The following is a 27,020-nucleotide window of genomic DNA, read 5'->3' as shown; positions in this document are numbered from 1 at the left end:
GAAAAACCTTAATAAATTTCCAAGTAGAGAACTGATAAGTCACATTCTCTGAGGAGTATTTGATAAAGCTAGAAATCAACAATAAAATTATGACATAAAAAGAAATAGTAAAAAATATTGGAACCATAAAATAAATACATTTTGTAAATAATTTTTGGATCAGAGAGGAAACATAAATTGAAATTTAAAATCATTTAAAAATAAACAAAAATGAAATTAAATCATAAAAAGCCTAGAGATGATATTAAAAGCAACACAAAGGAAAATTCATAGCTATAAATTAATTAAAAGAAATATTGAAAAAATCATCTAACTCAGGGAAATAGAAAAAGAAAAAAAATATATGCGTCACATGTAAGTAGTCATACAAAACTAATAAAGGCATAAGCTAAAATTAATTATAGAATTTAAATGTGGGCTAACAAAGACAAAGCTAGTTCTACAAAAGATGTATAGAAGAAGGAGGGTTCTTCTTTGTTCTATATTTAAACATACACTGATAAAGTTCCTGAACTTCAAGGATAAAGAGAAAATCTTGCAGGCTTTCTGGCACAAGGACCAAGTTAGCTACAAAGAAAAAAACTTAGTAAGACTGATATTGGTTTTCTCATCGATAACATTGAAGCTAGAAGACAAAGGAATATCATCTAGAAATTTCCAAGAGAAAAGAACTACAGTCAAAGCATTGCATTATCCAATCAGTATATCATTCCCCTGTTTGAGTCAGAGAACGCTGTTTAAGAACATGCAAGGATTCAGAAAGCATGTCTTTCTCATACACCATTGAAAACAATCTTTGAGAAAAGAACTCAAACCAAAAAAATGAATCAGAACAGAGATCTCCAGATGAGAGAAGATAAATAAGAGAAGAAACCATGATGAACAGTAACTAAAATAATTAAAATCTAAATGAAAATACAGATTGTTTAAAGTTGAGGCTAAGATTCTTTGAACAGAGAGGACATTTTATAAGGGAAATGTAATAACAGTCCAGAAGAGACTCATCAATAGAAAAATAATGCAAGATATATATCTAATTTTAACTTTCTAGTAGCCATATTTTGAAAAGTAAAAATTAAATAGATGAAATTAATTTAACATATTTTATTTAACTCAATATATCTAATATTATTTCAATTTGTAATCAAGATACAAATTATGAATGAGATATTTTGCTTCATTTCATGCTATCTTAGCGATCCCACACATATTTTTTTTTTTTTACTTATAGTGTGTCTTAGTTCAGACTAGCCACATTTCAAGTGTTCAATAGTCACATGTGGTTAGTGGCTACCATACTGAACAATGCAAAGCCTATAGTTAAAAATACTAAGCCATCTCAGCAAAACATAAGACTTGGGGGTGAAACCAAGGGGAGAAGTAACAGCACTCAAAAGATTTCATGAGGTTAGGGAGATAAGGGAGAGGGATGTTACTGAACCCAATATTGTTTGTAGGGTTAACAATAACAATAAAAAGAAGCAACCTGGATGTTTAAAAATTAGATTTTATGTACATAAAAAATTAATGGTTCATTCATGACATTGAATATTTCCAGATATTGAAAGAATGAGTTGGAGGCATATCCTGTCCTAGAGAACCATCCATGTTATATCATTAAGTAAAATAAACAAGTTAGTGTAAGCATAAAATATCCCGTTTTTATAAAAATAAGAGGGCAGTCTCTTTCTATGTGCACATATATTTTATGGGCCTATATTTCCACTCACTCTCCAATGAATATTAGTTGCCTTATGATGGGATTGGATGAGGCAGAGATGGAGTTATTAATTCATTTTTTCTTTATGAACATCTGTATTGTTTGAATTGTCATAATGAGAAATTTTGAGAGGTAAAACATCTTATATAGAATAAATGATATGCAAAAGAAACAATGAAATAGCAATAGCTCTTGGTGAATGGAAAGGACTTGATCTCCATTGATGGGGTCAGACAAAGCCTAGTTGATAGCACTACTAAGTTATTAATAACAGGTGTGTGGGATTAAAGGAAAATACAGGTGACATATTTAAAAACATAATTCTGTTAAGTAGAAGGCCTTCCTAAGAAAAGCATCAAACCTAGAATCCCAAAAGGAAAAAAACTACAGATTTGACAACATAAAAATTGAACACCCATAAACAACTATAAAGGAGGAGCAATTGGCTGAAAAATAATATTTGGTATAAAATGCAGTGTGATGACACATTCCATTTACAAATGAAAGATTTACATGTTTACCATGAAACATTGGAAAGATATTCAAATTAAAAATAAATATAAATACATACAAGTAACATCAAATATTTTTCAAATATTTTTGATCTGCAGTTGGTTGAATCCGTAGATGTGGAATCTGCTGATACAGAGGCCAACTGTTACTACAAAATGCTAAAATTATAATTGTGATAAGTGCTTTGGAGAAAGAAAGACCCAATGTATTCTGAAGGACCAAGGAAGTGAGATGAAATCTTAAAGATAAGAACAATTAACCAAGTGAAGAAAGGGTAAAGAGGTGACAGGGAGCGGGAAGGAGACAATATGTACTAATGTTATGAGGTGAAAAGGAGGTTGGCACATTTGAGAAAGTGGAAGAAGTATAGTGTTGCTGGAGCAAGAGAGCAAGAGGCCAGAGAAGTAGACGGGGAACCAGATTATATAGAGAGGACTTCCTTATATTAAGGATTTTGGTATTTATCCTAAATATGACAGGAAAATATTAAAAGGGGATGATGTATAGAATTCTTTTTATCATAACTTTGATTCCTATGCAGAGAATGGGTAACAAAAATTGAAGCATGGAGACTAGGTAAATTATTGAAGTTATATAGGCCAGAGTTATTCAATGTGGGGAGCCAGCACAGCCATGGCATATTCAGCCCCAGGGCGCCTTATGTGCCATGCCAGCTCAGCCTGGTTCAGTGACCCTGAGTGGGGGGGTGAAAGGATTGAGAAAAGACAGACAAAAGAATGAAAGCTGGGTCTCGGTGAGGAGACAACGCCAGCGCCCACAAGCCATGTCTTTATTTTATAGCAGATGCCACGAGGCAAAGTCGGGGCATGATCACGTTGTTTACTGCATTCTCGTGAGTTTTAACCTCACTCAACTACATGCACCCGAACTCTATCACAAGGCACGTGGGGCTACGTGTTTGGACCATAGGTTCAAGCTTACTACCACAGCCATTGGCTATAATTGTGCTGGGTGGGCCCTGCCCTCCAGCTGGGACTTGCAGGTGGTAATGAGAGGACCCTGTCCTTTCATTAGTCCGAGGTTTGAACCTGGCCAAAACACTGTACCCGCGCCCCACAATTCAATGTAGAAAAGGAAAAAATGTGATAAGTTCAAGGTATAATTAGGAGATAAAAATAGCAGGCTTGCCCTACCCAGTTTGGCTCAGTGGATAGAGCGCCAGCCTGTGGACTGAAGGGTCCCTGGTTTGATCCCACTCAAGGGCACATGCCTGGGTTGTGGGCTTAATCCCCAGTAGGGGGCCTGCAGTGCAGGAGGCAACCGATCAATGATTTTCTCTAATCATTGATGTTTCTAAGCTCTCTCATTCTCCGTTACTCTCTGAAATCAATAAAAATATATATATTTTAAAAATTGCAGGTTTTGTTGTGTTGCATATAGGGGGGATGTCTTCTAGGTTTCTGGCTTGTACAAATAAAGGGAGGGTGGTTTCATTCACTGAAAGGCAGTGCCCAGGGGAGAATCAGTTTTGGAGGCAATGATAATCATATTAGCTCAGGATTTTTTTTTAAGTTTTTATTTGAGGTGCCTTTCAAACATTCAAGTTAGATAACAGACGAACAGTTGGATATACCAATCGGGAGCAGAGTATCAGGATCTAAACTCTTTCCTCTATTCATTCAAACCTTACCCATTCTTTAAATTCTAGCTTAATCTATCTACCACTACCATGAGCATATGCTTGCTTTTGCATGCTTTTGTGTATAGTAGGATTTCCCATCATTCTCAAGTGCAGAGATCAGCCATCAATTTCTCCACTTTATCCCTAGCTGGAGCTTAGCCCCTGGTTTTGGAGAACATTCTAGTGGAGCCAGTCTCTTGTGTTTCACAAAGCATAAATTAAGGTTTGGCTGAAATTCACAATGTGTGCATTGTGTGCACATGTGGATCTATATACATACATATGTACCTATTAATCATTTTTATTAAGAATACCCATTACTCATGGTGTGTGCCATGTATTTGTCATTATGTTGCTGACAAGTAAAAATAAATTACTCATTTTAGAGGAGAGAAACACATTAGCTTTTCAAACCAGTAGGGGGTGCTTTTAGTAAATTACTTCTTCCAGTTGCTTTAATGGCGCCCTAGTCACCCCACACTAATTTATTTCTGAGCACTAAGTAGTTTTCTGTCGCCTCACCAAGAGAAGTAGGATATTTCTTTTTTCATGAAGAGCCTTGGGAGGGGGTATGGACTTTTTTCTTTATTTATATTAATGAAATATTTATGGACTCATATTGGGAAGGTATATAAGTGTATATAAGTGAAAATTCAGTATCTCTTTTAAATGAATTATAGTAGTAAGAAAAAAGTTATGATAAATGTTTTTCTACTTTTACATACCAATAAGTCCAATATTATACTTATTCTACTAATTCTCATTTTAAAGGGCTTATTTATTGAAATGTGGCTTTGGAATCTAGTGGTATTTTTAATATTGTCGTAGATAATATATACGTATTTCAATTTTGGATATGAATAATTTGAATTCAAAATTGCCATTCCAGTTAGTTTTCTTTTCACACCTCTCCTAAGGCCCATTTGAATTTTATGTAGATTAAGAAATGAAACTGATTTCCTAGATGAGTGAAAGTTATCCTTCTATAATTTTAACCTAATGCTAAAATTAAACTGTTCACAAATGGACTGTTTTAAATAACCCGGCCCAGACTTGAAATTATTAGAGCAAATATTATTTGGCATTTACATAGGAAACCTTATCCAGAATGGACTTTTATTTATTGATTATGTCATGAAGTAGAAAGTTATATGCTTATAATTTTATAGATAAGCTGTGGAGTAATTCAATTTTTCTCTTCTTCCCCAAAGTTCCAATCGCTGAAGCCTGTTCTCCTTCCTGCCCCCTGCCCAAAGATATTTTAAGCTCTCAGGTTTTTTCTTTTTTTTTAAATATATTTTTATTGATTTCAGAGAAGAAGGGAGAGAGAGATAGAAACATCAATGATGAGAGAGAATCACCGATCAGCTGCCTTCTGCACACCCCCCACTGGGATCGAGCCTGTAACTTGGTCATGGAATTGAACCGTGACCTCCTGGCTCATAGGTTGACAACAACCACTGAGCTATGCTGGCTGGTCAAAGCTCCCAAGTTTTTAGAAAAAAAAACCTTTTGGGAAGCAATGTGAACACATATAGCAGGGCCAAATGCGATTTATCTCAGCATAACTTCCCAGGGTCCTCCACTACCCTAATGGAGGATGCACAGAAGATGTTTTCACATAGTAGATTTCAGTTGTTACAAGAAGCTAAATTCCTCTTGTGTTATTGTTTTCATATACTCAAGGTTTAATGAAGCCTTTAGAAGGCCCTCAAATTGCTACCCATATGAAAAACACAGACAATAATTTATAGTTTATATACATATGAAAATCTGTGTGATTCTGACACTGAGTTTGGTCTGAACATTCTTATGACAAATTTATTTCAACTAGAACATGAGCTCCATGATGTCAGGTATTTGTGTCTGTTTTTCATTGCCTTTTCTCTAGTACCTGGAACAGTGCTTGCCCCCACTATGTGGTCAGTATATATTTGCTAAAAAAATGAATTTCTGTATATCCTAGATTAAAACTCAGAGATCTAGAATTTCTGAGCTGCTTTGTAGATTTCTGATAAATTCTTAAAATTCAATTATTTGCTTATAGATTAATGATTCTGGAACCCTTACATGTAGAACAGTGAGCAGCATGGGATATAATTTGAGACAAGGCACAGTTCCTTAGTGTGTCATATAAGGTCCTTTGCAAACTGGCTCCTCTACACATCTATCTATAGTATAGACATAGCAGTTTATTTGCTACTAGAGGCCTGGTGCACGAAATTTGTGCACGGGTAGGGTCCCCAGGCCTGGCTGGCGATCAGGGCCAATCTGTGGGGCAACTGGCAGGGTGATCAGGGAGGGCCCCCACTGGCACCCACTTTGGAGGTGACCAGCAGGGCAATTGAGGGGGGTGGCACAGCACACTCACCAGCTGTCCCTGCCCCCCAATCGCCCCATCGCTGCCACTGGTAGCCTCCCTCTGCGGGATGACCGGCAGGGCGATTGAGGGGGGTCACTGGCACCCACCTTGGCTAGCCTGGGGCCTGTGGGAAGGGGACAGCTCCTGCATTGAGTGTCTTCCCCCCTGTTGGTCAGTGCATGTCATAGCAACCGGTCATTCCATCAGTTGTTCCACTGTTTGGTCGATTTGCATATTAGGCTTTTATTATGTAGGAGTCTTTGAATCCACCATTCCCTTGCACATATCTTTGCCATTGAACACGTGCTTCTCTCTGCTACAAATGCTTCTTCCACCTTTTAACCTGTCAGAGGCATACTCATCCTTTATGATGAAACTCAAAGTATCATCTCTTCCATGAACCCATTCTCAATCTTCCAGACAGGATGAGTCCTTCCCCTTGGACTCCATCACCCTTTATGCATGTCATATGTGCACTGGGCAAGGGGGGGGGGGTCCCTCAACCCAGGCTGTGTGTCCTCTCTCAATCCAGGATCCCTCGGGGGATGTCTGCCTGCCGCGGAGGCGGGAGAGGCTCCCGCCACCACCACTGTCCTCGCCAGCCATCAGCCCGACTTCTGGCTAAGTGGTGCTCACCCTGTAAGAGCGCACTGACCACCAGGGGGCAGCTCCTGTGTTGAACATCTGCCCCCTTGTGGTCAGTGCACGTCATATTGACCGATCATTCTGCCGTTTGGTCATTTTGCATATTAGGGTTTTATTATATAGGATTTGTCATGGTACTTATCTCATTTTCCTATCATTTCCCTGTCTGCACTAGAGCAGAGGATATATTTTTTTCTTCCTTCTTATCTGCCAGGATCCTATTGCAGTGCATATCACACTGTAGGTGCTTAATAAATGCTTATTGAACAACTTATGGATTGAGTGCATGAAAACTAAGGGTGAAAGTGCTCTATTAAAATGATATATAATTTGGTATGATTTGGGGGAAGAGCAAGTATACTAAAACTAGCTTACATTTATCAAATTTGCTAGCACAGTGCTGTGAGTTGAGATAATTTACCATAAAAAGGAACATTTGAATAAGAAAGTGAGAATAAAGAAATGGACAAAGGGTTCTAAATACCATAAAAATAATGTATGCCAGGTATAGGATGGGAGAAACTAAGGGATAAGTAGATGGACAAAAGGAACAGGCATGCCTTAGAATCATGCCTAGGACAACCATTTGAACTGGTAACAGAGCCAAGTAGCTGTCAAAAGTGAAAATTCAGCCAAGCAGATGTTTTGTGAATATAACATCAAATCACTGTTTGGGTTTGTTTGGTGTGTTTTTCTCCCAAGATGATGATTTGGGGACTGAATGGAATCAACTGTTCAGGCATTGTGCAGACTGTTATTACATCTCTCTTGGATATCATTAATGTCCTTGGGCAATCCTCATAGATTGTTTGACCTGCACGTCTTTTCAGATTCTGTAAAATGAACACAATTGCATTCATGTATCTAGATTGTCCATTGCTTTTTAAGTGCCTGAAATGTTCATTTGCTTGTTCGGGTTAAATGTTTAGGGCAATGTTAATAAGGAATCAGGCCATATAAGTTTCCAATTCAAAAGCACTAATGTTATTGTTGCTCTTTGTATTTGCCTTCTAGCTTGGATTTGGAAAGCACATTTTGTAGAAATCGCCTGCAGTGTTAGCACTCAGTGATGGCTAAAGAGAAGCATGCCTTTATCTAATTTCATAGCTCCTTGATAAATTTAAAATAAAGAAAAACCTTCCTCAACATTTAATCAGAAACTGTAGAATATTTTCAACTCAAAGCCTTTTTCTGAATGTTGTGATACATGTAAAATTCTTAATGTAGAGCATAGATTTAGGCTCCATCTATGTAGCCTGAGATGAGAATGCTAACTTGTAAACAGTAAATGCCCCCAATTTTTATCTGATTGTCTCCTCTGGCTGGGTGACAATATGCTGAAGTAATACCCCAGCACACATTTCCCAATGAATAATATTCGTCTCATCTTTGTCAATGTTGCTAAATAATTTCAAAACTTTCCTCAAGGCAGCTGCTCTGAGCTTGGGAGCTAAGAACAGGAGAGGCCAACGTTTTCTTTTATTTGTCCGCTTGCAGACACAGATGTTGTTTGTGTTGTCTGCAATCACACAATATGCACTAAAATATTACTGTTATTTTCAATGAGTCAAAGTGACATGGTTCTGGTGAAGTGAATCCATAAGAATTAGTACAAACTGAAATAATACTTCAAATAGGGGTACAAAAATACATTAAACTCATATAAGAACAAAGAGCTAATATATGCATAGTTTTAGGGTCTCTTTTTTGTTTATACTGTGAGTGCCCATTGTTTCCCAGCTGTTCTATCCCTCAAAGTATTTTGGCAGCTGGCTGTGAAAATCCAGACAGAAACCACAGAGAGCTGAATGAAACCTAGGAGGCGAGAAGCAGGAAGTTCTAGCATCAGCCACACGCACACTGCATAAATGAGGAGAACAAGGCTGTGAATTTGAATGTGCTACTTATAACTTCATATGCTGTATAAGGCGATTAGAACTGTGTTAAAATTGTTCCAAGTTAGCTTTGTCACTTGGTATCTATGTGGTCTTTGACAATTTACTTAATCTCTCTTTGGACCTCAGTTGCTTTATTTGAAAAATAGGGATAATAATAACCTTTCTCACAGGACATACTATGAGGATTAAATAAAATAATGTATGTTTCTGGCCTGGTATATAGAAGATGCTAAAATCACATTTTCATGTACTTAAAAAAAAAGTAAAACTGCATATTCTTTGGTAGCTTGACCTCCATCCACTTGTGCTAGAGAATGTGTGCTTTGAAATCAGAACTACTCATTGTGATATGCAAGTCTAAAACCTTGTACTTTGTCAGTTATAAGTGAATTTCCTGGTAGATTAGTTTACCAATTTCCATAGCAAATAGAGAATGGCCTTTTCTAAATATTTTTTACTGGTAGGACTGTAATGTAAACACAACTCTGAAAAATAATTCTATCAGTTTAGATAAACTATACTTCAGAATGAGGCCATGACTGATCCTAATTACTAGAGTGTTTGATTAGATGCTTCTGTTTCTATAATAATCCATTCTGCCATTTACTGTACATACATTATTCTACTAAAAAGCCCTTGTAGAAATTAGTGCTAAACAAAGGGGACATTACTGACCTCTCATTGTTGACAGGTAATTTTTAAGGATAATTTAAATAATAAGGCTGTATTTGTACTGAGTTAACCATATCCTCTCATCTAGACTTCTTTGAAACAAATAACATCCATTATGCTAGAATGATAATACAGAATTATGAGAAAAATCTTTAGCAATAGTATAAAACAAAGACAACTAGCTTGTTAAGGTTGCAATAGCAAATGTGTGTTGCTGGTATTGGCTCCATCTGATCTGTCACAGTACCTTATCCTTCAGCCCAGATTAGCCCATGAATCCTCCTTGCCACATTAGAATCAAACCTAATCTGTTGATCATGTTTGCATCAGTCTATTACTACTTAAGCATTCAGGAATTTCGGTTTCCAGAAAGGAAGCCCTTCTGATTCCAGGGGATTGAAGGCAAAATGGCAGACAAGTCGAGAGAAATTAATCTGTCATTTCCTTCATTTGTGGCAGTTTGTGAACATAGATTAGTTTTTCAGTCTTATCAATCATAGTACAATGTTTCATTGTTCCCATTGTTCATCTGGGACATTTATTTAAAGTAAGCAGCAGAAACCTTCCTGTCTTCTTCCTCTGTTTTCTAAAAATTTGTTTATTAAGGTATAATTAATATACAATAAACTATATGTTCATAGTGTACAATTTGCTAAATTTTGACAAATGTATATACCCATGAAAATATCATCACAATCAGCATCATGAACATATATATCACCCCCAAAACTTTCGTTTTGCCTCTTTGCAATGCTTTTTTCTCTCCCACTCCCCACCCACCCTACTCCCAGGCACCTACTGATCTGCTTTCTATCATTATATATTAGTTTGCATTTTCTAGAGTTTAATATAAATGGAAAGCATATCATATGTAGACTTTTTGACTATTTTCTTAAATCTGAACTTAGTTTGATATTGATACATATTATTGTATGCATCAAAACTTTATTCCTTTTTAGGTCTCAAATAGAGGCCCGATGCATGAAAATTTGTGCAAGAGTAGGCCTTCCTTCCCCCAGCTGCCGGCACCAGCTTCCCTCTGGCACCTGGGACCAGGCTTGGTTCCCTTGGGCTGCCCACAGGCACCCAGGACTCGGGCTGGTTTCCCTTGGGCTGCCCGTATGTCCCCGGGACCGGGGCTGGCTTCCCTCTGGCCCCGGCTTCGTCAGGATGGACATCCGGAATGATGTCTGGAAGACGTCCAGTCTAATTAGCATATTACCATTTCATTATTATAGATATAGATAGTATTCCATTGTATGGATATACTAGAGTTTGCATTTATTCACCTATTAATGGATATTTTAGTTGTTTCCAAATTTTTATTATTACAAATAAAGCTGCTATGAACATTCGTGTATAATTCTTTGTAGGGACCTGTTATTTCATCTTACTTGGCTAAATATAGGGAGGTGCAATAGTTAGATCATATGGTAGGTGTTTGTTTAACTTTATAAGACATGAAGGTTTAATTAGCCCTAGAGCAAATGTTGCTCTAAACCCACCTAACAAAGCCTAATAGCAAGATGCAAAAGGATAAAATTATTGCCAAATATTGACCAGGCACCAGAAAAATTCTATATAATAAAAGCATAATATAAAAATCTAACAAACGGTGGAAGGATCAGTCACTATGATGCGCACTGACTACCAGGGGGCAGACACTCAACGCAGGAGCTTCCCCCTGGTAGTCAGTGCACTCCTCCCACAGGGGAGCACTGCTTAGCCAGAAGCTGAGCTCACAACTGGCGAGCGCAGTGGCAGTGGCGGGAGCCTCTCCCACCTCTGCTGCAGGTGGGTGGTAAGGAGTGAGGGGTCCCGGACTGCGAGAGACCTGGACTGTGAGAGGGATGTCTGACTGCTGGCTTAGGCCCGATCCCCGGCAGGCGGACATCCCCTGAGGGGTCCTGGACTGTGAGAGGGTGCAGGCAGGGCTGAGGGACCCCCTCCCAGCAGTGCACGTATCTCGTGCACCGGGCCTCTAGTAATATATATATAGTAATACAAAAACTTTTTGGCATACTCTACTCAATACCCATGAATTAGAAGATTTCTTACTTTGGCTTTTGAGAACAGGACTATTTCCAGCCCCATTTAAGATTCAGTTGTTTCCTTTAATCCTTTCAGATGGTTCTTTCTCCAGTACAGGAGGTTTCCTTGCATGCATGTGCTATTTAGTGAATATCCAGGGGGACCCTCTGCAGATCCCTGGAATTCTCTTTCTGTGTGGCCCTCTCCTCTTTGGTACTCTGTACTGCAAACTCTAGTGGTCTAGGCCCTCCCATACTACCAGGTTCATCTCAACTCAGAGAGTTTGACAAGCTCCACCTATGTTCTTCCTTCCTGTGGTAAGGCCTGTTAATTCTTTGCAGATAGTAAGCTGGGGCAATAATAAGGCTCATCTCATTTGCTTCCCACATCTCAGGGATCCTGGTGCTTCATTGCCTAATATCTGAGCACCGTCCTGTAATATATTTGTTGTTGTTGTTGTTTCAGGCAGGAGAATAAATTTGGTCCATGTCACCCCATCTTGACTGGAAGTAGAAGTCTTCTCCAGAATTAAATGTTTTCCTGTAAATAGAATTCCAATTCACAAGTCCTGGATGAGTGTCCTAAGTATTCTTTCCACAACCTTTTATTTTCATTATGTTCGCTAACCATGTGAAACTGGTATGTGTGTGTGTGTTAATTTTAAAGAACATTAATCTTAGAATTTCATCCTTCTATCCCTGAAAAAAAAACCCTCTGGTGTGGCTCGGTTGAGTGTCCACCTATGAACCAGGAGGTCACGGTTCAATTCCTGGTCAGGGCACATGCCTGGGTTGCGGGCTCCATCCCCATTGTGCAGGAGGCAGCCGATCAATGATTCTCTCATCATTGATGTTTCTATTTCTCTCTTCCTCTCCCTTCCTCTCTGAAATCAATAAAAAATAAATTTTTAAAAAAACCTCTGAATTCATGAAAACAGAGTCTCTCAGAGGAGCCACCAACTCATTCCAGGACACTCTGCAAACTTAACCAAGATGATAATTTCTGTCTGGTTTATGGAATGAAACTGAATGATGAGAAGGACAAAAGAAGCTTTGATTCAAGCCAGCTGAAAGTGACTTTTAATAAGGCTTTGTGACTAGTTTTAGTAAGAGCCTCCCAGTTCTATACCCTAGGATATATTTTAAGAATTTTTATAGAAAGTCATTTCCCAATTCATTAAGCCAAAAAGTATAGTGAGGAAAGCTTCCTCGTGAGATGATTTCAGTCAAAGATGATACAGAGAACTTGTTTTCCATTAGTCTAATATTGCTATCAATTGTCTTTTTCTTCTTACCAAATTTGTAGAGCATTTATTATTTGAAATGCATAGCTAATTTACCGAAATAACAATTTTTCAATTTGTGTTGGTAGGCATTGTTTTATGTTAAGCAAAACCATCTTATATATGTCAAAATTGTATTGAAGAATTTAACTCTTTCGAGAATGATTTCATATTAATTACTGACTTTAAAACTTTGGTGCTTAATGATCATTCATTGCCTAGAATTATTCTAGGGCCTGAGGAGACAGAAATACTACTTTATATTTCCATAGTCCTTCATACATCATAGAACACTTAGCAGAAATTGTTTTATTTGATTTTGAGATATACCAAAAGTTTAGGAAACACTCAGATTTGGAGGTATAATTCAGAAAATATAAATATTTTAAAAATATATATAATCCTGTATAAAATTATATAGTAAAGATTAGAAATGCTATAGGGAAGGGTAAGTTAAATGGGAGGGGAGGGTGTAAAGTGGAAGCATCCTTTGTGAAAATACTGACATGGTCTAATTTTTAGGAACTAGGTTAATGAAAAAACACAGGGAGGAATTCCAGGTGTCCGGTAAAATATGGCCAAAGATACAGAAACAAAACTGAAAAGGGCACCTTTGAAAGATGGTGAGAAGAATCCCCTAATAGAGCAGAATATAGTTTATTCAGTAGTTCTTCGTGGACACTGATTCTGGTGCACAGTTTTATCTTGGCATCTTTACTCATTCATCACAAAGTAAATGCTTACAGAATACTGTAGAATGTTACAGAAGTCACATTGTTTGCATTTATGAGTATGTGTTTGAAGCATTTGCAAATGTTTGTAGTGCTCATTTAACCCTTTAGCTCACTGGTCTCCCTCCTTTTTATGGAATTGTGTGACAGACTAATGCAGTTTAAAATTAACATATACACATGTGCACACACAGACACACACTAAACAAACAGCTTTACATGCTTAATGAACTTAAGGAAAATACAGAGATATACCTGGAAGACCAAGGTGGTCAATAAGGATTCAGGCTCCAAAGTGTTATGAACAGCCAGAAAATTGGACCAACAAAGGTAACAAATGAGAAATTTTTAGGGCCATTGAGCACCATGCATTTGCAGTGCTCAGTAGCCCTGAAAATTTCTCATTTAGGCCAGGAAGTCTCTGTCTCATTCAAAATGTTGAAATAAAGGGAACATACTTAGGTTCTCATTGATCTAAGTTGCTGTTGAAGTCCTGGACCTCCCACCATCTTTTCTAGTCCCTGATTCTTTTTCAAGACCTTTGTTATGGGCTGGAGAGCAGGAATCACCTTTTCAATTGTAGTGGTAACTTATGTCTGAATTAGCTTCAGAGCACGTTCTCCCATTGTAGGTGGGTACAGTGGAAATGGGGCCCTGTAGTAAGGTGAATATTAGTTCAGGGAAATAGAAGTTGCTTATCCCCATGTCAAATTCCATTCCTCTTTAGATTGATGAGGGATATTGTCATCTATCTCTAAATATGATTTGAGTCCCTTTTGAATTTTTCAAGGTTCCTACCACATGTCCCTTCCCTTTGACGTTATGCTGTAATTCTGTATCCTTCTCTGGTTTGAGCCATTTTTACGGATTTGCAAATCATTGTACTTCTGAGAGCATCCTTTTTGACATTAACATGGTCTTTTAACTATGTTCTGAGGCAGTTCCAGTTAGCCAATATTGGCCACAAAGCATGAATGTTTCTACTTCAGGCTTTATCTCTGCCCAGATTTTTTGCCATGCTTTTCACTATACTGACAGATGGTGAAATCTCAGAAATTAAATAAGGCATAATTGGTAGGCCCTGAGCACTGAGATAATGGGTGCATTTGGAACTGTGACGGGGAGAGTAGGCTGCAGAAAGCTTAGTTATTTTTTTAAGTCCTCTGATAACTACAGGCTCCAGTTTTGCATGTGGGAGCACTCCATCCCTCATCCCTGTGCCCCAGAAAAGGCTGATGTGTCCTCAGTAGAAAAATAAAGGCCAGGTCTGGGTGGTTCTTTTATTACTTTGTTGTCATTTTGGCCTTTAAATAGGCTCTCTGTGGAACTTGCCAAAGGACACGACATAGTCCTGTTAACCCACTGCTTAATGCCTAGTTCAGTACTGTGCATTTGATAAAGCTTTTTCACAAAATAAAAGAAGAGGAAATTAAAATGGGCTAATTTTCTAAGACTGTGAGAAATCAAAGAAGTCTATTTTGTTTTGTTTTCTTCACTTGAAATTGAGTGGGTGTTCAGTGGAGCTATGTTTAAGTAAGCTCACATGAACTTACTTGTTTGACAATTTGATATCATTTGCTTTTCAAAGCCCCCAAACTGAGAAATACAAAATGGTACCCAGTAGTGAAAAGCATTTGTCTCCTATCTGGTGTTGCTCATTTCTTTTGTATTTGCTGCTTAAGACTGCAACAATCCATTGCATTTTCCCTGGAGCCAATAATGAATTATTAGCGGATCAGTAATATTTTTAATTGTGTGAATTTTTATTCATTATACTATAAAGTACTCTTTGCAATAGCCATGTTTATATAATTTTATGTTTGATGAATAGCTATTTACTCAGTTGCTTTTTTACATTATATATATTATATACTCTATCACTAATCTCACAATTCACAATATATGCTAGGTTGTATCAGTACTTTATTATAGCAAGACTTGTACCTATGACACAAGATCTTACTTAGCTAACATGTATGATTATCCTTCACAATTGAAGTGTGAATAGCACTTTGATTCATAAAATCACTAAAATTTTTTCCCATTTGAAAATTTTAACCTTTTTACATTTTGCCATAACAGGCTCAAGTTATAGTTACAGAATTTTAGAATACGATAATTATCTAGAGATTTATTTCAAGTTGGACCTAAGCATATTAAAAATGAGGAAACTGAGGCCCCAAAATGTTAAGTGACTTATCCAAAAACCACATGGCTAATTAATAACATCTGCTTTTGCATATAATCCATAGGGTTCTATGAGTCACAGTACTTAAAGCTAAGAATTATATTGTATCCCCTTTCCCTCTTCCTTATTTTAGAAATGAACTACACTTAGAAGTTATTTTCCAAATCAATCAAGTTATGGCTAAAATTAATCATGGCTTTTGACTTCCAATTATTTATTTGCAGTGTGATGCCTTAAAGCTCCCTTTCTAGAGAAAGTGTGGGTGGGTTCAATTTTGTTGTTGTTGTTGTGAAGCCTCACCTGAGGCTATTTTTCCATTGATTTTTTTAGAGAGTGGAAGGGACAGGGAGGAGAGAGAGAGAGAGAGAGAGAGAGAGAGAGAGAGAGAGAGAGAGAAAGAGAAAGAGGAACACTGATGTGAGAGAGACACATTGATTTGTTGCCTCCCACACAGGCCCCACCAGGGCTGGAGATTGAGCCTGCAACCAAGGCACATGCCCTTGACTGGAATCAAACCCAGGACCCTTCAGTCTGCAGTCTGATGCTCTATCCACTGAGCCAAACTGGTTAGGGTGGATTGGCTCAATTTTAAGAAAATTAAAGTCTTGAGTTTATCAGAAACTCAGAAATGGAGCTTGCAGAAAAACATTGATATAGATGATCCTTGTTACTTTCCCTTTTAAGTTTTTTTCATAACTGGCTTCTCCAGGATGAACACCTGCAGATCAATCTGTAGATTCAGAGAGAACACACAGTAGTTCATTTTATTCAGCACTTCATTTCATTTTTTAAAAAATTTATTAATTTATTAGCATCAGTAGAGGGCTAAATTGATCCTATGTGCCAGATTCACTCAACTTAGTCTCATTATCCCCAAGTATAGAATGTTCCTTTAATTGCTCAAAGCTCCTCAGTTATGTTTCATCCTTAGTTTTGCCTTAAATTTGGCTTTCAACTGTTATGTTCCTAGGAAGAATATGTTTTCTGGAGGATCACCATGCATCAGTTAGCCTTGGTTGCCTCATGGCTTAGTTACACACAAGATAACATTTTGACTACCTTTTCGTTCATGTTATATGTACTTTCTCCTGCTAGAAGGAAAAGAACAGGGCCTCCTGCTAGCTTGGAGACCCTTGGCTTCACCTATGAAAATTGTCTGATTCTTCAGTCTCCTCACTATCTTACTATCTTGTGGTGTAAAATCCACTAAAAACTTATAGAGGTATAAATAAAGTACAATAAACCACATATACTTAAAATGTATGGTATGACAAACTTTGGCATGTATACACATGTTAAACTATTGCTACAATCAAGATAACAGTTATTGATCATCCAAAAAGTTTCCTTTTACCCCTTGTTCTCCATTTTTCCCTCACTGTCTTCCTCAGGCAACCACTGATCTACTTTCTGTCACTATAAATCTGTTTGCATTTTCAAGAATTTTATTTTAAGTGGAAGCATACAGTATATAGACATTCTATCTGTCTTCTTTCATTAAGCATAATTATTTTAAGGGCCATGTGTCCTATTATATATCATTAGATTATTCATATTTAGGACTGAATAGTATTCCATTTTGTGGGTATCCCACAGGTATACCCTTTCAGCTATTCATAGACACGAGTTGTTTCTATTTTTTGACTGTTATGAATAAAGCTTATGAGCTACCTTGTACAGATTTCTGTGTAGACATTTTCTTTCCTTTGAGATAAATGTGCAGGAGTGTATTGCTCTCCTGTTAAGTACAGCTTCACCTTTTTAGGAACCTGCTGACTGTTTTCCAAAGTGGTTGTACCTTTTTACTTTCTTACCAGCAGAGTATATAGTTGCTCTACATCCCTGTCAACACTTGGTGTGGTCAGAATTTTTTAAGCCATTCTGGTAGGTCTGTAGTAGTATCTTATTGTGGTTTTAGTTGTATTTTGCTGATAACAAGTGATATTGAGCATCTTTTAATTTGCTTATTGGCCATTCCTCTGTCTTTTCATGTAAAGTGTCTCTTCAAATCTTTTGCCCATTTTAAAAATTGGATGTCATCTCTATTAATATGCTCAGATTTTGTCTCTTACAAGATTGGAAAGTAGGTAGGTTTTCCTTAAAATAAAAATTAAATACATGTCTGTAGGGTCCCAAATACATCATTCACTTGGCAGCATCTATATCTGTTTACTTCTGAAAGTATAGTTTCTTATGGTACTAGTCTACTCATTTAAAGCATAGATACCCTAAGATTGTACTTACATTTCTCTTGTGGCTAGCTTTTTGATAAGAATAGATCTATAATAAATCCAATTGAACTTTTATCTTCTCTAGGGAATATATAGTATTTTAGGTAACAAGGTTATATGTATAAAGCTAAAAACAACCACTTAAGGTGCATTGTAAGTGCTTTCTAGAAAAATGCATCCTATAGGAATTTTGAACACCACCAAGACTTTTGTGTATTTAAGGAAATAATTTAAATGGTAACATTGATTTCAAGAAAGGGAAGTAAGGCAGTTCAATGAACATTATTTACTGTAAATAACTGAAACCTTTTATTTCTTTCCTTCTTTGTTTTCTAAGTATATATTGACAAGGAAGTGTACTTTTATCTGACTATTTAATTAGGTAATGTGTGGTTTAGTCTTTGCATTCAAATCAAAATATGGTTCCAATAAATACCATGCAATTTTTGATCATGTTACACTACATTTTCTTAGAAGGGAACAAATCAAATTTTTTGAATGGGAATAAAATCTCTTTAACAAAGAGGGTTGCATCTGTTAACCTTTTTTAAGCCGTATCTAGTATTTTAATACATGGCATGACAAATTGGCTGTGTATTTTTATTTGCTCATCCTTTTCCAATGAATGTCTTTACTATGGCTCAGATGCTTATATTAAAATCTTTGCAAAGTCACATCTCAAATGCCATTGTATGAGTGAAAATAAATGCAAGTCTGTGCTTTTGAAAGCGAATTTCCTAATTAGTGCCCTGAATCCGTGGGAAATAAATGGGAAGCCATCACAGCAGTTCAGTTCAGCTTGAATGCCTTATTTCTTATGTCTCCATATAGAATCAGAGCTGGTTGCTGCAAAATCTTTGGTGATGCCACATAGGTTGTTCTTGCTCTTTTTCTTCCCTTTTACTGGCACCCACTGACTTCAGAGAAGTCTGTAGGGAAATAGTTTTCAAAGTGTGGTCCCTGGACCAGTAGCATAGGCCTTGCCTAGGAACTTGTTAGAAATGTACAATCTTCAGCCCTCCTCCAGAACTGTTGGATCAGAAATTGAAAAGGGAGGTGTGCATAGCAATCTGTGTTTAACAAGCCTTCCAGGTGATTCTGAAGTATGCTGAAGTTTGGGAACCTCTGATCTAGGGGAATGAAAGGAGTTGTGAATGCAGGCTTATGTAAAACTCCTTTCCTATAGCTTCAAGCTTACAAGTTCATTATCAGTTTGCTGTAGCAATAACTGCACAGTAGGACTGCATAATGAAACATTGTGAAATTCAGAGGCATGAATATTAACTGTTCACAATATTATTGATCACTAAGATTTGTATTGGGCAAAATGGAATTTTCCCTTTAGCTTTATATTGAGGAGAAACACACTTTCATAAAGTTTTGTGGCCCTAGCCAATTTGGCTCAGTGGATAAAGTGTTGGCCTGTGGATAGAAGGGTCCCGGTTTTGATTCTGGTTAGGTCACATGCCCAGATTGTGGGCTCGATCCCTAGTGTGGATTTGATTTGTTAAACCCTATGTCACAAAAATAGCTATTTAAAAGTATGTTCAGATTCTGTACTCTTCATTTTAGAATATGGTCTGTCTAAATTTTAGCACTTTCTGTATTCAGAGACTTAAATTCATTTTAGGGTTTGCATCTTATTGATATGTGCCAAGGATTAGATGCACTCAGTTAAGCTTCTTCTTGGCCAAATGACATACCCTGTTTCTGATGTCAGTCTGAGAAAATCCTATACAGTGTACAACATCCACCGGATTACCTTATCTAACTGTTACATGGACATTTCAGATGATATGTCTTGGCATGTGGTCATTTTTCATTAACTTAATAGGGACTGTTAAAGCATCTTTTCCCCTTTTTGACACCTTGCCATAACTGAATGCAAAATTGACTGTAAGACTGAGTGCCCGATATTCATACAATAAGTTGATGGAGTTTCATTGGTGTCTAGCAGAAACCATGCCCAGATGGGTGTCTAGCAAAAAGGGCTCTGTCACTATCTCACATGGGCTGTGGATGTGGGCTATATCTACACTCTGGACTTTATTTTCCTCAACCATAAAATGTAGTGATTAGTGGCAGCATTTCTAAGATCCTAAACATTTTATGACTTTAAGATTTGGTGGAAAAGGGAATAAAATCCAAACTATGAAGCACTGTTGAGGTACAGTATACAATTATGTTTTTGTTGAAATAATGAATGAAACAGAATAATTAGCATAAAGTAGGCTTCAAAGTCCTTGGAGATAATGGGAAATAATGATATTAAGTACTTATAATTTTAGAGATTAGACTAATATGTTTTAGGAAAAATACTTCAGGAAAGTATATTTAAACTTAGTATTTTTTTCTTCAGAGTTTTCATATTGAATTATTTATTTTTAACTCTAAGGTATATGACATGCTTAGAAAATCTGGTAATTTTAATAGTTTTAGCCTAAGTGTACTCTATAGATCATATATATTCTTCCTGTAAGGGAAATATCTTTTAAAGGATAGCTTTCTACACTTTATACTCCTCTGCACTCACTTATTTCATTACATTTTGTGCAACCTAAAATTGTAGCTATAAAGCTATTTTGGGCATGCTTTTTCCAGAACCTTGTAGAAATCAACAGGAGCATAATTCTAAGCTACAGAAGTGCAAAATAAGCACAGACTGTAGCTACCATAAATAAAATGGCCAGAATTCTAATTTTGCAAAAACACACAATTACTAGCAATAGGAGAGGGGGACATGAGGACAAAAAGAATTTTATCAGGTATTGTTTCATAATGCTAAACTTTTTTCTCTGAACTTTGTTTCTCTATAGAGATGGAATTCTGTGAAACTCCTCGCACTCTCTGCTCTGGCTACCAGACCGACATGCACAGTGTCTCTCAGCATGGCTACCAGCTTGAGATGGGATCTGATGTGGACACAGAGACAGAAGGCGCTGCCTCACCTGACCATGCACTGAGGATGTGGATAAGGGGGATGAAATCAGAGCACAGTTCCTGTTTGTCCAGCCGGGCCAACTCTGCATTGTCCTTGACTGACACTGACCATGAAAGGAAGTCTGATGGGGACAATGGTAATAGAACTTTCTTTACTGTTTTAAGTAAAAACCGAGAGAATGCAGTTTTTAGCCTCAAAGTTGTTTTCCTTCTCTTTGTTTGCCAGTTTTTTATTTAATATGCAGAATGGAAATGCAAGTTAGCAGGGTCACATGGACAAGGCACATACCTAAGGATCTGGCACACAGGCACATTTATTTACAATGATAGACAAAATACTTTTTCTTTCTGGTGATCCCCCAAGGGAAATAATCTCATGTAGTCAGTGATATGTCTTATTTATTACTCACCTTTTATTTTCATATTTATTTGCCAGTGCAATACTAATGGTATTTACTGTAGAAAGTATGCATTCCCTGTATGTTGGCTTTATATCAATATGTGAAAAATGAAATGAACAGTTGTATAGCAACCATATTCTTGATGTGCTTCCTATTTGATTGAGATTAACATGCCGAGTGTACAGATTCAAATTAATCAAGTTAGACGGAAATGATTTTTTAAAAAAGAAGGTAAATTAGCATCACCTATTTGCTAGACAATGAGTAATAATAGTAGTGCCATTAAATTGTAATTATATGTTATTTTCTTACAACTTTTAGAAGTGGAAAAGTTTTGTTTCTTTGATTTGTTGGGAAGAGGTTGATGTATTTTATTTCTGCTCTCTGTCTTTACCAAAGAACAAAATCCTTTCATAAAAAACACATTAATGTTTATTAAACACATTAATCTATTGTCTTCCTCATTCTGTTTGTCTAAATTTGATAGGTCCCCATCACCATGACCACAAGGCTTGGTGTGATAGCAGTGGCTAATTAGTGTTTTCCCAGGTGGGAGATAGGTAGCCAACATCCCTGTATGTACAGATTTTCTATTCTGTCCTTCTTATACTCTTCAGCCCATATGGAACACTGGCCACAGGGTATAATTTGGAATGACCATTTGCCCACTAGTTAGAGTATCATTTCCTAAATGATAGGCCATAACACTTTGTAATATCACCAAGTATCCCTGGGGTCTTGATTTTCTTAGTTTATTTTCTTATTTTTGTTAATCCTCACCTGAAGATATTTTTTCAATTGATGCTTAGAGAGGGTGGGAGGTAGGCGGAGAGACAGAGAGAAACATCAATGTGAGAGAGACACATCAATTGGTTGCCTCCCACATGTGCCCTGACTGGGGCCCAGGATCAAGCCTGCAACCAAGGTACATACCTTTGACTAGGATTGAACCCGGGATCCTCCAGTCCCAGGGCCGATGCTCTATCCACTGAGCCCACCAGCTGGGTTTTTAGTTTATTTTCATGTCTATATATAGGTATTGTTGACTTGTGACTCTACTTAGTGGTTTTATATTTGCCTTTTTCTACTTCCCACCCCCCAGTAGCCAAGATACTAAAACAACCTAAGTGTCTAACAATGCATTGCTGGATCAAGAAAAAGTGGTATATGAAGTGCCTATCAGCAGATGAGTGGATTAAAAACTGCAGTACATCTACACAATGGAATACTACGCTGCAGTAAAAAAGAAGAAATTCTTACCATTTGCTACAGCATGGATGGAACTGGAGAGCATTATGCTAAGTGAAATAATCCAGTCAGAGAAAGATAAATATCACATGATCTCACTCATTTATGGAATATAATGAACAACATAAGCTGATGAACAAAAACAGATCCAGAGACAGAGAAGCATCAATCAGACCGTCAAAACTCAGAGGGAAGGCAGGGGAGGGTGGAGGTAAGGGGGAGCGAACAACCAAAGGACTTGTATGCATGCATATAAGCCTTACCAATGGACACAGACAACAGGGGGGTGAAGACATGAGTGGGGGGTTTGGGGGAGTAATGGGGGTATAAAGACACATGTAATAACTTAATCAATAAAGAAATTTTTAAAAAAGAAAATTGTTAAAAGAAAAAAAAAGAGTACAGGAAGTGAAGTATGGAAATGAGAAGGGAACATACTTGATGTATGTATGCATATCCATGTAAGTAAAAGAGCACTAGGATGTAAGTTAGGAGACCTTGGAATGGTTCCTATACTTTCTGGGCTTCAACTGTCAAACAAAATTTAGTAACCAAATTTATGTGAAATGAGGTGGTGGATGATCTTCTTATTGCCAAGCCTTCTCATTCTGCCTCATCTCACTCCTGACATCTGAAGCTATAACCAGTTCACTGGTTTGAAACATTAAAATATTCCTGCCAGACCCTAAGTATAGGGTTTGGATTTTGGGTAATGAAACTATTCTGGAAATAGATAATAGTGATGGTTGTACAACTCTGTGAAACTACTAAAAACCACTGCATTGTACACTTGAAGAAGGTGAACATTATGGTATGGGAATCATATTTCATTGAATCTGTTCATTAAAAAATAGTATAGCTATAAGGATTAAAGATTTAGGAATCCCAGATGACTTGGACAAGGATTAATTAATAAAATATTTCATATTACAGGTTTCAAATTCTCTCCTGTTTGTTGTGACATGGAGGCTCAAACTGGATCTACACAAGGCAAGTTTTCCCAAGATTTGACCACCTAGTATTTTTATCTCATCCCACCCCTGACACGCACCCCACAAAGTGGACTCCTGCCCCTCTGACAAACACCACACTGAACTGGCTAAGCTGTCAGAGATTAATTCCTTGGCAGCTTACTGGTTTGCTTTTCTCTGGAAAACTTCATGTGTGTATATTGGTGATAAAAAGGAGATGAGGGGGTGTTGGGGAGAAAGAAAAGCAAGATTTAAGGTGGGAGAGGGAAGCATAGAGTTAGCATGGGGGCAGAAATTCAAATCAGGCTGCTTTGGGTTTGGCCTCATGATTTTCTATGTTATCTACACCTTGTTGCAGGACTCTAGCCATGAATTTATTATAGTTCCAATACTGTTATAACTTTAAAGTGCTTCCTACCAAATGGCCTTGGTCTTTTCCTTCAGCTGCTTCAGCTTGGCTTTACAATCACACTATCTATATCCATGTCATTAATTATAAATCATGCCTTCAAATGAAAGAAATGCTGTTCATTCTTTGCTCTAAATGTGTATTTATACTGCCATTCGTCAGTGAGGGGACATTGATGTCCTTTTACCTTTGCCTTCATTGTGCTTATTGATTGAGTTTTGCCCTTTTGCATAGGGATACTGAAAACAATATTTATAAATGACTGATAAAAATCAACACTTTGGGGAGATCCTCACATCTGACCACAGGGCAGAGTTTCAAATTGGTAAGAGGCTGGGGGAAAGGGATCAGGGGAATATCTATTATAATCAGCTTTACCTAAAGGTACATTACCCCTCCCCCCATGAGAACTGCTCATCCTGGTGAGCCACTATACTTTGTTTATGTGTCATCTCTCTTAGATGTGTGAAGGACTTTTAGGAATATTTGGGACTGTTCAGTTTCATTTGGCCTTTAGTCTAATCAACCATCTACCTTGATCATTAACTATTTCTACTGAGACAGGGTTGGAAGACTCAGGAGTAAAGGAGATGCATTCTTTCCCTTGCAGGTTTATTTTCCTTATGGTTTATTTTCAGACCTGGATAGGGTAACACAAAATTGGGCTCGGCTGCCAAGGTAAACCTATGATCCAGTCTGCAAAAAACTAGTCCTTAACTGCAAGCTTCTGTTGGTCCAATGTGCATCTCCAAGAATGATTTCAATTTAGAGAGACAGTAGAGCATAGTTAGTAAAAGTTTGCAATGTGGAGCCAGGCAACCTAGGTTTAAATCCCAGCTGTGTGACCTTGGGAAATTTATATAAAGTTTCTGTGCCTGAATTTCATCATCTGTTACATAACGATAATTGTATCTGCCTCTATGATTTTGTGATACTTGGATGAATCAATGTATATAAAGGTTTAGAATACTACTTGCAACATATAAGTACAATATGAATGCATATTTTTGATCAGCACTTTATCATTTCCAAACATACTTTTAATGTTTTCAACTCATTTTATCCTCGTGACCATGCTGTGAAATCGATTCTATTGTTAGCTACATTATACATAGGAGGAAGAGATAAAATAGCAATTCAGATGCCAGTTACCTAAATGCAGTTGATTGTTTTCCAAATAGCCATTTTTCCCTCCCTTGGATTACATATGAATATAAGACTTGAACTTGAACAACTTTTCTCTGCTCAGTTACAGCTCTGAAAGTGTTACTATGACTCCTGCTACTAATTTTCAATAAGCAGCATAAAATTTGGAACCTTATTTATGACCTATAGTAAGATTTCTCCAATTTGGATTTCATAAATTTTCAATCAGTGATAAGCAGACATGACCTGCCTTCAACATTTTCGTAGGTTCTTGCAGAGAAGCTTGGAGTTGAAATGAGAGTGTAAATGGTTCTTCTGAAAGCATGTTAATTTGAGGAAATAAGTTATTTTCAATGAATTGAACTTGATGTTTGTGTGGAAATGTAGCTATTTATTTCCCATCGATCTCATCCATTCATGAAAGCAGGCCTATCTATTACATTACTGTTAGTTTGTAGATGCTATATTTGAAAAGAGTGAAACAGCTTGAAAATGTTAGTGTTTATACATTTCACTGCTGAGACTCCATGCCACCCATCCCTTTGCCTCAGTACTGTCAGTGACATTTTATTTTGTTTCTATCTATCTATATATTCTGATTTTCAGATTATTGATGAGGCAATGGGCACAATATCACGGACCAGTTTAGAATGATTTAAGCTTCACTCCTGTGGGAGAAAAGTGAAGATAGGGGAAATTGTTAATTTGGGTGAATTGTTCAGCTAAGAAAGATTCCGAGATGGGATTTCAAAGACACTTTGAGTTCTCTCCGTCTAGGAGATTATGATATGGATTTTCTGCTTCCATTCCCAAAATTTCGTCTATGAAGGACTTCTTTCTTTCATTTCATTAATTGGTCAAGCCTTTCAAAATACTTCTTTTTCCCATTTTCATAAACTTCTATTATGAATTCCCATAATTGAATTTAAGTCTCTGACATGCTATAACTCATGAAGAATTAAAATAAATAGCCCCTCATTTCAGCACCAAAAGCACAGGGAAGGGAGAGCACCAGGGAGCAGAGGGCATCTGGAGTTCCTGGCTTTCACAAGGGAATCAGAACACTTAGGAACTTTGTTTCCATTCCTTCACATCTGTCTTAAGTAAACATTTTGTTGTGTATTGATAGTTAATAGACAACAGGAAAAGTGCAGATGTACTGAAGCTCCCTCCATCCTGAGGCCTGTGAGCAGGAAACTTTGATATCAGTCATAATGCTTTTCTTTTAAATTTTAACCCCTTGCCCCTCTCATTTCACCTTACTGCCAGTGTTACTATTAATCATAGTCTAATACTTGAATTGTGTGTTTTGTGTCCTCATAAGAGTGTTTGATAAATACTAGACAGCAAGCTATGGGAAGGTAGGACTTGATCTATTCACTGTTTTAGCTTCAGTACTTAGTCACTGGATCTGGAGCACAGTGGGCACTAAATAAATGAGAAATGTACACTACTCTGAGGGGAAACATTAAAACTAAAAGATAAAATATTTTTGTAGCACTTCTCTAATTTCCCAAGGGCAGAAATGGGTCAAACCTCTGGTCATCTAACCCCAATATTCTGCCTCTGATAGGGGATCCAGTGGATGTTTCTTAGAAGGATTTGGAAGTCCTATCTGAGCATACACTTCAGTGACTAGGGTATTCTTTAATAATCACATTTGATTATATATTAGACTGGTGAGAAAAAAAACCCTATATCAGCAACTAAATTTAAATAATCAATTTCCAAGAATGCATTTTTCACATATTGCCTAAATGAAACAGTTGCATTATAAAAAGTGAAAATTAAATTGCTTATTAAAAAGCTAAATGGAGGGAACTATTTAGGAAAAAAGCATTTGCAATCTTTAACTAATAAAGGATAATTTGCAAAGAAATTATTAATAACTATATCTTCTGGATAATGATGTTTCTGAGCAAATAGTATTTATTGATTACCTACCCTTAACCAGGCTCTATATTGGAGATATATATGTGTGTGTGTGTAT

At 37.1% G+C, this 27,020-nt stretch overlaps 1 protein-coding gene across 4 annotated transcripts in view; it reads left to right on the top strand.

Moving 5' to 3' along the window:
• Nucleotides 1-27,020, top strand: part of TENM1 (teneurin transmembrane protein 1) — a 913,380-nt gene that overhangs the window by 336,797 nt on the left and 549,563 nt on the right. For 3 of the 4 annotated variants that reach the window (XM_014544957.1, XM_005872712.2, XM_014544958.1), the window contains 2 exons: nt 20,732-20,992; nt 23,438-23,494. In XM_014544957.1, the coding sequence (XP_014400443.1) occupies nt 20,732-20,992; nt 23,438-23,494 (318 nt within the window). Of the gene's footprint in view, nt 1-5,556; nt 5,562-20,731; nt 20,993-23,437; nt 23,495-27,020 lie in introns of those variants that run through there. The other variant, XM_014544959.1, reaches the window with a different exon arrangement.

Source organism: Myotis brandtii, unplaced genomic scaffold (genome assembly GCF_000412655.1).
Source record: "Myotis brandtii unplaced genomic scaffold, ASM41265v1 scaffold39, whole genome shotgun sequence".
NCBI classification, from domain to species: Eukaryota; Metazoa; Chordata; class Mammalia; order Chiroptera; family Vespertilionidae; genus Myotis; species Myotis brandtii.
Note: the sequence above shows the minus strand (reverse complement) of the source record. Positions and strands in the feature narration are given on the sequence as shown.